General features: G+C 54.0%; 5 protein-coding genes across 5 annotated transcripts; 2 read left to right on the top strand and 3 right to left on the bottom strand.

Moving 5' to 3' along the window:
* Positions 1-446: 446 nt before the first annotated feature.
* On the bottom strand, positions 447-2,128 carry E0L32_011088 (uncharacterized protein; the record flags this gene model as incomplete). The annotated part of the gene is made up of 5 exons (XM_031133779.1): positions 447-755; positions 819-1,369; positions 1,424-1,611; positions 1,664-1,827; positions 1,895-2,128. 5 exons carry the CDS (start codon positions 2,126-2,128, stop codon positions 447-449), a joined length of 1,446 nt encoding a protein of 481 aa, XP_030988731.1.
* Positions 2,129-3,423: 1,295 nt separating this feature from the next.
* Positions 3,424-5,179, top strand: E0L32_011087 (uncharacterized protein; the record flags this gene model as incomplete). The annotated part of the gene is made up of 6 exons (XM_031133778.1): positions 3,424-3,485; positions 3,566-4,026; positions 4,092-4,554; positions 4,609-4,812; positions 4,899-4,946; positions 5,002-5,179. 6 exons carry the CDS (start codon positions 3,424-3,426, stop codon positions 5,177-5,179), a joined length of 1,416 nt encoding a protein of 471 aa, XP_030988730.1.
* Positions 5,180-8,511: 3,332 nt separating this feature from the next.
* E0L32_011086 (uncharacterized protein) lies at positions 8,512-9,198 on the bottom strand (the record flags this gene model as incomplete). Its single annotated transcript, XM_031133777.1, has 4 exons — positions 8,512-8,527; positions 8,583-8,752; positions 8,816-8,896; positions 8,950-9,198. 4 exons carry the CDS (start codon positions 9,196-9,198, stop codon positions 8,512-8,514), a joined length of 516 nt encoding a protein of 171 aa, XP_030988729.1.
* A 1,281-nt stretch (positions 9,199-10,479) lies between these two features.
* E0L32_011085 (uncharacterized protein) lies at positions 10,480-10,959 on the top strand (the record flags this gene model as incomplete). Its single annotated transcript, XM_031133776.1, has 1 exon — positions 10,480-10,959. The coding sequence occupies one exon, from the start codon at positions 10,480-10,482 to the stop codon at positions 10,957-10,959; it is 480 nt and encodes a 159-aa protein (XP_030988728.1).
* A 1,177-nt stretch (positions 10,960-12,136) lies between these two features.
* Positions 12,137-14,746, bottom strand: E0L32_011084 (uncharacterized protein; the record flags this gene model as incomplete). Its single annotated transcript, XM_031133775.1, has 5 exons — positions 12,137-12,532; positions 13,011-13,077; positions 13,519-13,684; positions 13,788-14,027; positions 14,095-14,746. 5 exons carry the CDS (start codon positions 14,744-14,746, stop codon positions 12,137-12,139), a joined length of 1,521 nt encoding a protein of 506 aa, XP_030988727.1.
* Between the last annotated feature and the right edge of the window lie 1,065 nt (positions 14,747-15,811).

Here is a 15,811-nt window from a genome sequence, read left to right as displayed (position 1 = left end):
ATCTCAAACACAGCCCCTACTTTTGCAAGGAAGCTGCTGCTCGCCAAGCTCACCGAGAAATCCTCAGGATCTTGATTCCTCACGGCTGACTGCAAAAGGGATGGTGATACGAGATTTCACTTGCTGGAGCCTTCTGGTTGGAGGGGGCTTGGTTAGGGTAGGGTCGTTGGTCACAGGGATCGTGACAGAGAACAGCCATACAACATCACGATACAGATCACTATCCATCAACAGCCAATATCACAAGTGTCCATGTAGCTTAGGAAATAGCTCTTGTCACTCTAAGATAGTGTGTGTCTTGCATGGAAGCAAACAACCCGAATGCAACATTGCGGGTCCCAGAGCAAACAGTACCAGGAAATCATAAACGCAACCAAAAAAAAAAAAGCCATCATGACGAAGCTACGTCATATCCACACCCACTGAACAGGGCCAGGACCGCAATTTCAGTCACAGGGCTCTGCAGGGCGGACGGGAAGGCAATCGATAGGGTCAAAGTACTCGTAGACCTTGTTCTCCTTGTTACCGCGGGTGAGTGCAGGAGCCATATACCGCGAAACGCCGGTCTCGCGGTCATACGAGAGGTGAGAGCATGCAAGACGCTTGCCACCTCCCTGAGGAAGATCGACGACGAACTGCGGCATGGCGAAGCCCGCGATCGTGCCCCGGATGCGAGACTCCAGGTCCAGAATGGTCTGCAAGGGCGTCCGCAGATGTTCGATGCTCTCGACCATGTCGCATTGGTAGACGTAGTACTGCAAGATATGTCTGTCAGTGCTTATGAAATTCTTGCAGATTTATCTTAGATCTCAACTTACTGGAGAGATGTTGTTGTCCGCGAGCTTACGAATGAGCGTGCTCATCGTCTCGACGTCGTCGTTGACGCCGCGCAGCAGGACAGTCTGGTTGCGCACAGTGACGCCCTCCTTCAGCAGGCGCTGGCTCGCGAGCTCGGTAATCCAGCTGATCTCGTTTGGATGGTTGATGTGCGTGTGCAGAGCGACACTCTTGCCGGCGCGCTTCGCAGCATTCGATATGTCGACCAGCGCCGCGAACCAGCCGTCACCATCGTCCAGAAAGCGTCCGGGAGCCACGGCCAGCCCCTTGGACGCGAAACGGAAGCGGCGGATGTTGGGCATGCTAATGAGGCGCTCGCCGATCTCGTGCAGTTGGTCGGGTTCCAGGTAGTATGAGTCGCCCCCCGAGACCACGATGTCATGCAAGCCGGGCTGGCCCTCGATGTAGGAGAAACATTTCTCCCAACGGCGGCGCGTGGGCTTGAAGGACTCCTTGTGAACGGTGCTGGTGTCGCCGCCAATGGCGTAGGATCGTGTGCAGAACATGCAGTACGTTGGGCAGACAGAGACGGCTGTGAAGTGGTTTAGCTTTCAGCTCTCCCGGAAAGAGGCTACGGGTTCCTCACGAAGAAACAGGGCTTTGTCAGGGTAGCGGTGCACAAGGCCAGGAACTGGCGAGTCCTTACGCTCTCCAAGAGAGTCCATGGTCAGCTCCGGGTGGTCTGGGAGCATCCTCGACCGCAGGGGGATGAATTGGCGGAAGAGAGGATCATGTCGAGGGTCGTTCCAGTCTATGCGGCTCATTATATACGGGCTGTTACCGGCTCAGTCATGAAGGATGCTTATTATTCGGCGACTTGACTTACGTGATGCGGGTTGACATGGAAGCGTGCGAAATGCCCTTGAAAACATCGCTGATCAGGTCGTCTCGGGTCTGCATCTTGCCCTCATGCTGGTCATCAGGGACCTCATCAGGTAAGACTGACCCTAGGAAATTCCTGAGCTTATGGGGCTGGATTGTATTGGCGATCTATATAGATGCCGGTAAGTACTTCGCAACGTTCGATTTGAGACTGGTCGTTGAAGGTGTAACTCACACCCCAGCGGTAGGAAAGAAAATCTGACTCCGAGACATTGCTCCACCAAGGTATCTTGCGCCAGAATGGTTCTTCCGTGGGAGGAGGGCCAGTAATGGGAGGAACCTCCGGCATCTCAGCCACGGCCTCTGCGTGGTTATGTAGCTGCGATATCTGCCCGCGAAGGATGGGAACAGGGACAGGGAGACAGGTCGAAGCTCGCAGGGCCACTCCCCGACGTATGAGGGCAAACATCGTTGATATTCTGTCTCACTGCAACTGAGTCACTTCTGGCTTCTGCCCGAGACTTTGAAGAGCACCGTGAGCAGGAGGGACTGTTCCAATTTGGAGGTTTGGGCGGTTATTCTGGAACCGAGAGCCGAGCTAGGGTTGTTTGCTTCTTTGCATATAAGGCAAACAAGACAGAGCTAAGGGAGCACTTGAAGGCCTCCTGCCTTTGATGCTTGTGCGAAGAGTCAACGCAGGAAATGCTCTTTCAAGGGGTATTGCTGGTTGCGCGGCGTGTAAGGCATTTATACATGTAGGGGATGTAGGAGTGGGATGGAGGGCGTGGGGAGCAGTCACCTACCGAATGATCTTGGCGGCTGCTCCCTCTCTTGCAGTGAAGCAGTGAATGATGGTGATCCCGAGTCCTGCAGCACTGGAAAGGTTCTCTCTCACGAGCCCCTTCACGCACTTCCTTTGTCCGGGCGCAGACGTCGCCGATGATCCTCGATCGCGATTCGCAGTGGACCGGTGACACCCTTACTTCAACTGCAGCCAACTCACATGCAAGCCCTTCACGTGTTGTTCAGAGCTCCTTGGCCGGTTTCCTGGCTACTCGGTACCGGGTGTCGGGTACTCTGTTGGTGATTGACTACCTGATTGGCCCTCCACGATGCAGTCTTGTTGTGGACTCGAAGCCTGTACCCTGAAGTCGCCGACCTGGAATTGTGATTGATCAGCTGTTGGTTCCAAAGTCGCTATCCCATTCGTCTGAAAGGATCGTCACTCGAGTGATGTTGGTGTAGGGAACCCGAACAGTTCTTCAGATGGTGAGAAAAGCAAGGTGAAGTGGCAAGGTCGCGTGTCTTGCTCCCAGCCACAACGTACTGTCGGCCGCTGGAAAGAGTATAGTATGATGATCGTCAATTTATGTCAGCTCCTGTAGGAGTGTCCTCGGCTTATATGATGACTTGTGAGGTTGCGTATCAGGTCAGATCCCTGTTAACGAAGGAGGGGAGAAAGATGAAGTCCGTTGGCGTCAAGCCTAAAGTCCGTTGGTGATCTGTAAAAGATGAAGGATATCCAATTAGTAGAGGTGATTCCAACAGATATATAGGGGGGAACCAACACGATCAGGCAAGGCAAGTGTCTGGGTCCTGGCGTAGGCAGATATCATATATATACCCAGTCGGCTTCGGATCTGGACCTTGAGAGTGCTGCATTCGACGCTGTCCACCCTTTCTTGGTCACAAAGACTGCTCATAGCTCCACCCACAGCCCTGCGGAGTCTTCTTGGTTTCTCAATTTGAGGTATGGCTGCCGCAATGGGCTCTGCAGATGCAGGAGGCATGGATCACTTTGCAGACCCGAGCGACCCAAACACGGAGTAAGCCGGCCTACCCATGTCTGCTGTTTGAACATCGTCCCGAAGAGGTCCAGATAGTTGATGTAACGGTATTGATTCAGGTTATCTACTATCCCGTCGCCATTGGTTGACTCTCGTCCATTGGCCTCCACGGCAGGCAGTGGGGGAGATATTGAACGCCGGGAAGATCCAGCCGCTGCAGGCCAGTTCAATGCGGCGGGAAGGAAGGCTACCGTGTCAGCGGTGCTTGTAGTCGTTGGTTCATTCTGCTTGACTGTTGCTACTTACGGGCTGATGTCTGCAATGGGATTGTGCCAAGTGTACTGGCAGGAACATCAATTATCACATCTGTCGCCGACCGAGATATCATGGATCGGCTCTGTCTTTGCTTTTCTGGATTGTCTTCTGGGCCTCCCTTTTGGGCTAGTCTTTGATCGATGGGGATCTAGATTTGTCCTCCCGGCTGCATCTGTTGTGTACTGGCTATCCCTCCTCTCGCTGGCGTGGTGTACCACGTACGGTCATTTCATGGCTTGCTTCATTATTGCTGGGATAAGTGGTGGTATGTACACAGTGGTAACCCCACACAGCACAACACTTGTCTCGCATTTCTAACAATACTTGCAGCCGTGCCCACGACTGTGGCTTTCTGCGTGATTGATCATTGGTTCAGCCGCCATAGAGCCTTCGCCATGGGTATCGTCACCACAGGGGCGCCGATAGGAGGAATCCTCTTCTCCCTCGTCTTCAGGAGCCTCTTCACCCGCTTCGAGTGGAAGACTTCCGCGTATTGCTTCTCGTCTATGGTTGCTTTGCTCGTCCTCGTGGGCTCGCTCCTGGTCAAGAGCAAACCAACCGAGTACAACCCAATCTTTTGGGACTTTGGGCATCTCCGCGGCCCAGACTTTCTTCTCTTCACCTTTGCTAATTTTGGTAATGTGTTACTCCCCTCATGTGCATCATGCTCGGCTGACACAGGTGGGCGTCAAGTGTTTGAGCTAGTCCTCTACACACAATGGGGGTCACTTCCCGTCTTTGCTTCACTCATAGGTATTGGAGATGTATTCTACCTACAGGTGGCATACAACATGTATGTCTCAGCCGTCTCTCGACATGGATACCGCGGTTACTGACAAAGGTGAAGTGGAGCAACCCTGGGGCGTACGGCGCCGACCTGGCTAGCAGTCAGATGGGGTCCGGTTAATGTTGTATCTTTCATGACGATCTTCACGCTTTCTGTCATATGTGCCGTCTGGATCCCGTTCGGAGATCATAATGCTCCTGCCCTTTACGTCGTTGCCTTTGGTATGGGTGTAGGGACAGGGTCATTCGTCCCACTTGCTGGTTCGTATGCACTCCGAGCTCCGATGTACCCTCTTGACTGACGAGAATGAATCCGTTAGCATCCTGCCTTAGCCAGCTATGCAATGACAGGGGCTATGGCAAGTGGTTTGGCTCTAGCTACGCAGCTGCAAGTGTTGGGTCAGTTGACACCTCGTTCTGGACCGGTCCAAGTGACTAACACTGTGACCCCAAGTTCTCTCATTGGCAACCCGATCAACCAGGCTATCCTGGAGAAGGGAGGTCTGAAAGGTGCTGGGCCAAAGCTGAGTGTTGCATTCCAGGGCATCCTGCTGCTTCTCGCGCTCACTGCCTGCTGCTGTGTAAGGTGGGTATGCCTGCATCGCAGATGGCTGTGGCTGGCCAAGGTTTGAGCGCATAGCAGTCCCAAGACAGTCTGCTGCATGCTTCCGCGGGGCTGTTGTTCCGCTGTGGTAGCACGAGATCCTCGTCTAATCGTGCATGAAATTGATGCGGCGAGGACATGGCGGGATTTCGGCAGCGACATCAGGACAACCGATGCGGATCAGCGTCACTGCATCCCAAGTCTGGATGTCCCAAAGGCCTCCTATCCGGAAGAGATGATCTTGTGCAGATAACAGGACCCGGTCAGCATTGTACGACCGGCAGCCGTATGGACATCGTATCAGTAGTTGCATGGATCGGCCTCTGGGGAACAGGTTTTTGAGGCCTACCGGTCAATTCCCCTGACCCAATCTAGACGATTCACTGGACCATGCGGCTTCAGACCGAGTGTTACATCTACACCGCAATTTTTTCTATGTCCTTCTGACGTGTCATTGAGGGTGAAGTTGTTTGATTAATCTTCTGGGCGGCGTTCGGTCAATATCTGGTCAGAGCTACAAGCCAATAACGGGTGCATAACCGTTTCATTGAGCCTTCTCATAAAGTGACCATGCACAGCTCTTGTCACTAGTTATCGGACCGTAGCCAATGGTTCTTCAGGAGAGACGACTGTCCATGTTGTGCTGGACTTGCTTTCTCTACTGCAGATCAGCCATAGCTCTTCTGCATGTGCCCCTAGGCAGACCGAACCTCTCTGGTGACCTTTTATCCCTCGTAGCGTAGAGTGTCCCAGCAGCCCGGTAACGAGAGATAGTCCCAGCTCCACTAGCATCTAAGTCGTGGCATTATGACGGGTTCTTGCAGCTGGCACTTGAGTGGCAGCTCCGACCGAGGAGGGCAGCGCTGGCGTGAGAAGGAGAACAGCCCTCCTGAACTCGGATCGAACCGTTGGCCGTGTTCGTCACCAGTCCAACGAGGGTCTTGTGCACATTAACGATACCCATGATGATGCGCCTTGGTCGATCGACTGTGACGTTGTTTGATCGGCAAATCTTCCCGTGTGAGAATCGAAGTTCCCATCGGCAAGATATTTCGATCTAACAGTGATGTGTGCGTATCCCTGTCTTTGCTCGTGAAGAAGCATAGAGGCACGACATGTCCTTACATGCCGAGCCGTCAACCGTCAGGCAACCCCTCAGCAATGTCCAGTTTCGTCTTCATCGGCGAGCAAAGCTTGCGTGGTCCAAAAGTCCCCGGACGGTGTCATCGAGCTCAGCCCGTGCCAATTGCAAAATTCTTCACCGGTCTCAATCGCGCTAAGAGCATGCAAGATTCCCAGAGGAGAAGGCCGGGGGAAGTGGGCCAATGCCGGGCGTCAGATCCGCGCCGGCCGTAGATTGGTCCGATGAGCAGGGATCAGTGGGATGTACGTTCAATCAGCCGATGATGCCCGGTGTTGGAGGAGACACGGAACAGCGGGAACCAACCCTATACGCTCGATGGATACGTATGTCAGCATCTTGTTTTGAGCTACATGTTCCTCGAAGCAAGGCGAGATAGGTATGGATTTTGTACACCCATCTGTGCATTCCGCTCCAGAGAGATAAGTCGAGATACAAAGGAAAGACCAAAGATACCAAGATTGAGCTGACGGCATCACAATTAAGTCCCCCAATTCCCAGAAATAGTCCCGTGTGTCATTACCCAGTTTCAAAGAGATAAGGAAAAGCTCAGATGTGTCTGATCCCATACGGGATGACCCTCGGTTGAACAGACCAGTGACAGCAAGGCTCATATGCCCATCCAATGGCACCTCTTTCCCCTCGCCGGCAGCGGCGGCCAGTGTGTTCGATCTTCAAGGAAGTACTCTTTCCCCTCCGGTGTAGTGACAGTGATCAGGGGAAGGGATGGATCGTACGACGGATCCCACTCTTCCGTGAGCCGCCAGCTGCAGGTCTGTGCCTGAAAGCGACCTTTCTCACGATACCTCTCCGTGTCTGTATTGTCCACGTCCAGAAACCTGCCTGAGAACGGCCTGACGAACCTCCTGACCCCCTCAGAGCTTGTTACTATGACGGCAGGGCACTTCGTCATGTCGTAAGGGTTCGGTCGACGAATGAGGTGCCAGGTGGGCTTCCGCATCTTTCGCGGCTTTCTTCTCTTCCCTCTCGCTCTTGCTTGGTAGGCGTTCTTGGGGCGCGGCAAATGCCTTCCTGGGAACTTGGGAACTCGGGCGGGTTGTAAACAGACATTCATGATATTGATGCCATCGAGGGTGGTCAACTGAGCTGTAGCCCTCGAGGCCCTTTGGGTTTGGTAGTAGCCATAAGGCGTTGACAGGATTCGGGAAGGCTGAGCCAGCCATAACTTTGGGAGATGTATTGCTCGTGCAAGATCCTTTGCTGCCTTAGCAATAGTATGACGGCATGATTTCGAGCCGAGCTTGAGTTGACGTGGGATAGTGGCTCGAGGAATGGCGAGTCTGGTAGATGGAAAGCCTTGACAGCCTCCCTTGTCGATGATGATGGATACATCCTCGGGATAGAGCCCATTCAATGCTGCCATTATTATTCTGAGTAACTGCACAGGGTCTGGTTTTGCTGTCGTGGTGTATCCGTATGTGCTTGTCGCTATTTCAAAGGCATGCTGGATCGAGATGGCAAAACTGGGCGGCGATCCTCAACATCTAGGACAACCCAGGGTCGAACCTCACACACCGTCTCCATGCCTACGAATAGCACACTGACCGGGTGGGAGAGAATATGTTGATGTGAAAGGTTATCGCAACCCAAGGTCTGTAAAACCATGGAACGCAATGTTGCCCGGGGTGGCAGGGAGCTTGTTAGTATCATTCAGTCGACGATATGACACTTGATAGGTTATCAATGTTTGGTTCACATGTGCACCTCCGACGCTGGTGCGCACATGAAGCCCAAGTGCCAGAACTTTATTTATTAGCATACCGATTTGGCAGCTTGGCTGTCGCCTCTTTTCGACTTTTTGACATCTCATCATTGTGGCTGGATCCGCAATAATTGCGGTCATCATCAAGAACAACACGCTGTAGGCAAGAAGCCTTGCTTTCAACCAGCCTCAGATCTGGTATACATCCATGCGCGCGTAGCGTAGATTTCGTCAAGAAACTCGCTCGAACTGTGCAAGGACAGAAAATGCATACGCTCCCAAGTCCCCACGGTCGTGGCCGCATCGCTGAAACAAGCGATGTGGACTGGAATGACCATTCTGTTTACCTGAGGGAATTTCGTCAGGCGCTCCATCCCTGACATTTATAAAGCCTCCGAGTATCGGCAACGAGGAGGGTGTCCACTGCCGCTCTCAAATCCATCTTTCCATCCTTCAGCACTGAGCAAGTGATGAGAAAGGAACAACCCAGTGGGCTTTAGGGACCGAGTGGTCTAGAATCCAGTCAGCATCAAGCAGTCTGCACAGTCGACAAGGAGGTAAGAGTACCCAAGGTAATCCTCATTGATCGTGCCAATGGCCCACATCTCTCCAACCTCGCTTCGGGTACCCATAATCTTGACTCGAATATGAGTGCCCGGCTCGACACGATAATCTTCATTATCGGTGAACTGAGGCGGGGTCGCGTTCGGGTCATACTTGACCTGAGCGGGAATCATCTACACAACCGCAGGGTAAGCCGTCAAGAGCATCAAATGTCGCTGGCCATGGTGACAACCTACATGCGACGAGACGAACAGCCGTAGTGGACCTGCCTGAGCGAAGAAGCCATGAGCATTGACAGAGTAGACAACGGCATCGACCTGTTCCTTGTTCAGTAAGGGAGCCAAGAGATCAAGGAAGCAGCCGCAAGTACCGTCTCGCCCTTGAAAGGACGCCAGACTACGGCGCGATAGCCAACCGTGAACTCAGCCAGACCATTTCCAGGCAGGATCTTTCCTGGGGAGATGTCAAAGGTATCCATGATGGAAATGATGTAGTAGTTGCCAGCGCATGTGCCCTCCACATCCTTGAGCAGCTTCGTAGTGACCAGCTCCTGCATGTTCTTGCCGAAGTACGAAGGATGAAGGGTAACCCTCCGCTCGAGGTTGTAGAGGAAGAACATGATGGTGGATGAAACCCAGCGCTTATCGTTTGTTGGTGAATCCGACTACTTTCGCTTTCCTGCCCCTCTGTCCACGCTCGGCTCAGCCTGCAATCAAATGCGGCGAGCCACGACCGTCACCCTCTCGGACCGGAACTCGATGTATCTCGTAAAGTATGAAGGCTCCGATGCTGCAGCTTGTACTCCCGGATGGAGACGGATGAGGAATTCCGCTCGCTCTGCTTGCGATCGCGGTTTGAAGAGAAGAGGCCTAAGGCCAAGCGCAGCGCAAAGATGACAGCTCCAGAATTGAAATGAGACGGCCCGGACGAACTTGACTAGTGGCGTCTTTGTCGCTTCGCGGAGCTCCGTTTGTTGTGCGCGCAAAGGAGCGGCTCGGTTCGGTCGCGGTGGAGGAACAAAGGGAGACAAAGCGACCAGCAAAGAGTGAGCAGACTGGTGATGCGCCGCTTTGGTGGTGATTTGACTTAAAGGCAGCTTGGAAATTTCGCGAGGCTGTGGTCCGTGCACACGCGACGCTAGCAAGTCCAGCTTCAGCCGCCTTGCATTTGGCCCAGCAAGCATGTGAGGTTTAGCGCTACAGACGTTGCTCTCTTCCAGGCGGTAGGCGGTGGCATCTACGCACTCGTAGTGCCCGGGAGACCTGGAAGGTTCCTGAAGGATGCCCCATATCTCTCCAGCTTGGCGGGTGAAAAACCCCCACTCCAAGGCTCAAAAGTGTCTCCAGTCAGCGCAAGGATAATTCAATGTCGCGTAAATCGTCTGACCCTTATCCTTTTTTCTTTGCAAGCACACACCCATCATCTCTTCGCACCCTATGCTGCTGCACTACATTTCATATTTCCCTTGGTGCCTTTGGCCTATATAGAAGCCACTGATTCGGCCCCTTTCTTTACCGACCTAGACCTGAGATTGCCTGCTCTGGTGTCGCGAATTTTCAAGGTTCCGAGCACCCCACGCCCAAAGAAAGAAAGGCCGCGGCCGTTGTCCTCGCATCACCAGATCTCCACAACTGCTTGCCGCCGTGTTACATGATAGCAAGATGTCTTTGAACCTAGAGAAACACCTTGTATTTGTGAGTCAGAGCCCTGGCGTGCTTGTGCAGGTATATCGATCGCACGGCTTACAATTCTGCCAGTACGGGGCCTACCATCATAACCCAGTGAATATCGTCATACATATGACATGTGTGCCTCTAATTCTTGTGTCCGGCTTTTGGATGGTATGCATCAGCAGGCCCCAGCCCACTTCCCTCTTTTTACTGTGACTGACTCATCTACAATGCAGGCCTCGAACTCCCCGACCCTTATCCCTATGCCTAGCTGGCTCACAATTCCATATCTTCCGCTAAATGGTGGGACTCTGGCTGCCCTCGTATGGGGAGGATTATACGTTCTGTTGGAACCTGTTGCAGGCACAGCTCTGGCTCTGCTATGCTTGGGTGGTGCTGCTGGTGGCAACTACGCGCTCGAGCAGTACGACGCAGCCTTCGTCACTAAGATCGCCATCGGTGTCCATGTGGTCTGCTGGATCCTGCAGTTCATTGGCCACGGCAAGTTTGAGGGCCGGGCTCCAGCTTTGCTGGACAACTTGTTCCAGGCAATATTCCTTGCACCGCTCTTTGTGTGGTTGGAACTACTCTTTATGCTTGGGTACCGTCCGGAGCTGCAGGCCCGGGTGGAGAAGGATGTCCAGCAGGAGATTGCAAAGTATAGGCAATCGAAAGCCAAGGCTGCGGCCAAGAATGGCAAGGCTGAGTGATTGCTACATATGAGATAGCACCAGTCAGCCACAGGAGCAGAAGCCACGAGCGAAGTGGCATCTCACAGTGGAGGAGGCTGGTGGAGGAAATGGATATGTCGACCGTTTATGACCCGAGGTCAAAACGGTCAAAACTCGTTCGATTGCAGAAATACTCACAGAGAGTCAGTTGAACGATCCCGAACTCGACAGATTCAACGAAGATTCCCAAGCCTGATTTAGAGCAAAACCCGGCATAGCAAGGAGTTCGGCGCTGTCTAGGCAGCTTGTACTTGAAGACAACACTGTTACTGGTGTCAAATTGATTTGCAGGTCAAGTATCGTATCGTTTCAACGTGTTGCTATGCCGCACATTTCAGTGGTCACGGCGGTTTATTGGCCGTCATGATCTCGAGCTTTCACTGCAGCCTTTGTTATTCAGATGAAAACAGAAACTAATTTCAGACAATGAGATTGTCATCTACCTAGACCTCCTTGTTCTATTTTACGTGCGGTAACACACGCGAATGATTCGTCGCTCAAGTTCTGCTGTGTAAATGTCCTTTTGAGACGGCCGGAAAAGCGACTTATACAACCTACGTACTCGCTGTCACTTCCCTTGCTTATGCGGAAAGATGCCGTTTTCGCCTTTCGCAGTAGATTCCGAGGCCTTTTCTGTTCTTCGTATCGGCCAGCAGATACTGGTGTCTCGTCAGCAAGTACAGGTGGCCTTTGTCTTGATGGTAGGGTTTGCCTCTTCAGTTGCGGTACTTGGCCGTAGTCCACTCCTCCTAAACGCCACGGCCGTGGACTCATCTCTCGCCCTGGCCCCTGGCACTTTTCCATCCTAGCCTGGTGCTCCTTCATCATGATGTAGTCTGCTACTGCATTCGCCCACTTTGTCGGCGGGAGCGACGTGTCTATGGGAGGCGGCGGCGGACGCCGACCACCTTCAGATGTCTTTGGCGTATGCAACCCCTTTTTCTGCTGCTGGGAATGTACATACCTGCTCGAAAACCCTGCCGGAACCCCGGAGCAGAGCCGGAACGTACTTTTCTGGGCCGAGGCCCGGCGAATCTCGCGACTTGCCGCTTCTTGGGACAACGAATAGCGAAGGGAACGACTGACCCGCCGCTCCGCACTCGTCCTCCGGTCTTTGGTATGCGACACCAATGTCTCCGATACCAAGGTCCGCGAGTCAAAGTCGCGGCCGCGGTATGTCGCAGTAGTGGGTCGGCGCCGGGCCGGCACTTCGGGCGGCGGGGGACCCACCTCGGGCTGGTCCGGCACTAGCAGGCGAGCGCGCCTGGGCTTCCGGGTCAGCACCCGCACCGGCGGAGTCCTGGGCGCCGCCAAGCTGCCGGGCGCGGGCGCGGGCGAGACCACGCTGCACTGGACCTGCGTGGTGGCGGCGTGCCAGTCCACCCACTTTTGGCACTGCTCGAGCCTGTGCTGGTGCAGCTGCGCCCTCTCCTCCTCCTTTGTGAGCTGGGCGCCATCGCGCTCCTTCCGACCTGCAGGCTGTGAGGCGGACGCGTGCTTCTGGTGGCGGCGGGTGGGTCTCTCCTCCGCCGTCGGGCAGGACTCCTGGAACCTGTAGCCCGGTGTAGCACTAGGGTCGGCGCTGGGCGGCTGGTCGGGGGTGATGATGGGGAGGAGATAGAAGGGCGGGGCCCGCGGGGGTACGACGGGCTCGCTGGTCCGGCACTTCCTGCAGGGGTAGGGGATGGACATGGTGTTCTTCTGGATATCCCTGCAGTGCTTCGGCGGCCGCGACTGGAAGATGTTGAATATGGCCGACAGGCAGGAGGCTCGGGCCGGCTGCTGGAGGCGGGTGATGCGAGCGCAGGGCTTGATCTTGGAGGTGCGGGTGTGGTTGCATGAGGTGTAGTTGTAAGTACATTGGCTACACATTGTCTCCTCATACTCAACTTTAAAAAGAGAAAAAGGGATTCCCTTACTACTAAGTTGTGAAAAGACTTTCGAGAGTGTTTGTTGACACAGCTGTAAAGATCATATACGAGGTAATATTAAGTCATCATTAAACGTGACATGACGGCTTTTATACTCACAGACCCTTGTATAGCGAAATCAACGTGTTTAACAATTCCCTTGTAAACAAAGGCTTTGCTGTTGGTGCTAGACCTCATAGTATGTCTTTGTCTGCCTATCGTCTGTGTCAAGACTATATAGTCCTGTGGCGTTTTCTTCTTTCAGAATCCCAAAACTAGTAGACTTACTGCCCGAACTAGAGTCTCATCAAAACAAGAGTCACAACAAGTTAGAGAACATTGTAAGTTACATAGAAATCCACAGTGTCAATTTTTCTGTCAAAACTTAGAGAGAGACTCGTAAGCATCATGATAAAGAGCAAAACAAACAAACAAACACTGCAAGCTTGGATATCCTTGTCCCGGGACCTCATCGACCGACCAGCGCGCCTTTCCATCACCTATTCAACAAACACATCCGATACTGTTTCGAGCCAGCTCTTATCCACAAGGCAAAACCCCCCTAGAGAGTCTGCAACGATCCCATGGCTCGTGGAGATGTGGGCTCTTTCAGGTTGCAGCCGCTTACAGGGGGATAGGGAGCCCGCCGGGAAGACCACCACCGGGGAGACCACCAGTAAGACTACCGAGCAGGAGACCAGAGACGGGACCAGCAAGGCCCATGGCGAGTTGGGTGATGGTGCTGATCATACCAGTGAGGGGGTTGCTGGCGCCACCGAGACCATTCAGGAAACCTTTGTTTTTTGGGAGATACGTCAGCAATGTTTGATGAATGGGCCGGGTTGAATGATATGAAATGAGACCAAAAGGAGAGAAGCGGCTGATAATGAGACTTACCACGCCCAGTGAGCAGAGAAATGACGTTGGAAATGGCACCCATGAGCTGACCGATCAGGCCGATGGCCTCGGCGAAGCCGGGAAGGCCCAGTGGGGGAAGGCCGGGAATACCGAGACTGCCAGGGCTGCCAGTGACTCCCTTGAGGAGGTTCGTGAGCAGCGTAAGCTGGTCCTGGATGTCGGGGAGAGCATTGGCGATACCCGTGGGGTCGTTGGGGGTCACGGCACCCGCCTTGCTCTCTGTTGGCAGCATGTCAACATTTGAATTCGCACAGGCCATGTGGGTAACACTTGGTAAATCACTTACGGATGGTGGCGATGATAGTGAGAGCCTGGGAGATCGTGCTCCTCAGGATGTCAATGCCAGCCTGTGCCTTCTGGTCCATCTGGGCAGCCTGGGCAGCCTGGCCCGCGCGGGCCTTGACGACGGGAACCGGGGGAACCGGAACCGGAAGCGGGGGCACGCCGATGGTGGGGGCGGGCAGAGGCAGGGTCAGGCAGATGGTGTTCAGCGAGGGGGGAGTCGGGATTGGGGGAACAGGAACAGGAGGCACAGGAACTCCAGGAACACCAGGGAGCCCGGGAACTCCAGGAACTCCAGGAACTCCAGGAACTCCAGGAACTCCAGGAACAGAGACAGGGGGGACGGGGACCGGAGGAACAGGAACAGGAGGGACAGGGATAGAGACAGGGGGGATGGGAACAGGAGGGATAGGAACGGGAGGAACCCCAGGAACTGAAGGGACAGAGACAGGAGGGACGGGGACCGGAGGGACAGGAACAGGAGGAATAGGGACAGGGAGGGGAGGTGTCGGGATAGCGCCTCCAACTGAAGCCCCAACCGTGCCTTGGACGCCGCCTCCGACGCCGACAGTGACCGGGGGAATGGGGATATCAGCCGGGACGGCAGCGGCGCCGGCGACGAGGGCGGAGACCTTGATGAAAGTGGAGGTCTTCATCTTGACTGACTTCGTTGAGGGCGTTCAAAATGATCTGTGGTTTCAGAAGAGAATTCGGGAGCTTGCGAAGGAGCGTGCTGTGTGTGACCCAAGGCCGGAAATGTAGCTGGTTGTTGGAGCGTTGTTGCTGTGGAAAGGATTGATGATCAGGAAGAATTTCACTCTTCAAGGAGAGAGCGACGATTCTTTTATAGACAAATCCTCCTTTAGCGAAGGCGTAGTAAAAGGAAGTGTCGAATATGGTGAAGGCTGGCGTCTTCAACGGCTTGCCGACGTCCCCAGCCCATCTCGCATCTGCTGTAGACGTTGGTCATTCCCCAGCCCGCTGAGGGTAGCAAGTTCAAGTGACGACGCATCTCGATGCCTTGACAGAGGAATGAGAGACATCATGAGACCTCAAAGGTCTCCCTCGACACTGTTTCGCACCATTGCGTAGTGCGGCTCGCCCGTGGAGTCACGATGAGGCCGTTGGCGTTGACGCTTAGGGTAGGTCGATCCATGCCTCAAAGCTCGACAGCCCGGTTCGCGGATCCCGCGCATTCCAGCAAATAACTCCAGACGGGTTGGAGTATTTTGAGATTGCTGTTGCTCGATCAGGACAGCGGGAGGTTAGGAAGGGATTTCACGATGCCAAGGACCGTTATGTTACGTGTGTAACGGCCATGTTTGGAATGAGAATCCCTAAGACACCATCCCACCAGACAAAGTCATATCGATCCTATTTTGGACATCTGAGGCATTGAGCGGCCGTGAGTGAGAGGCCCCCCGTGCTGCCAAAGACTCGCGTTGATTTGCGGACGTCTCATGGGCACCGCGATATTCAGGGGCCATCTGGAAGTGTCGACTTCCCCTTGCCGATCACATGGGAGGACTGGAGCCTAGCTCAAGGTGCCGGAGCCTCCTTCGCACTTGGCAATATCAGCCTGGAATGTGGCACTTGACCAACACCATGACGATATAGCAGGCTTTTCAAACGGCAGCCGGACTCTGAGATGTCGATCTGACTTCGCAGGTCCATGTTACCGCCTAAAGAAACGATCAAATAATGCTTTGTTGACAATGAAA

This window comes from Thyridium curvatum, assembly GCF_004353045.1.
Source record: "Thyridium curvatum strain D216 chromosome Unknown NODE_97_length_144783_cov_81.221394, whole genome shotgun sequence".
NCBI classification, from domain to species: domain Eukaryota; kingdom Fungi; phylum Ascomycota; class Sordariomycetes; order Thyridiales; family Thyridiaceae; genus Thyridium; species Thyridium curvatum.
The sequence above is the reverse complement of the archived record's forward strand: the minus strand, read 5'-3'. Positions and strand labels throughout refer to the sequence as shown.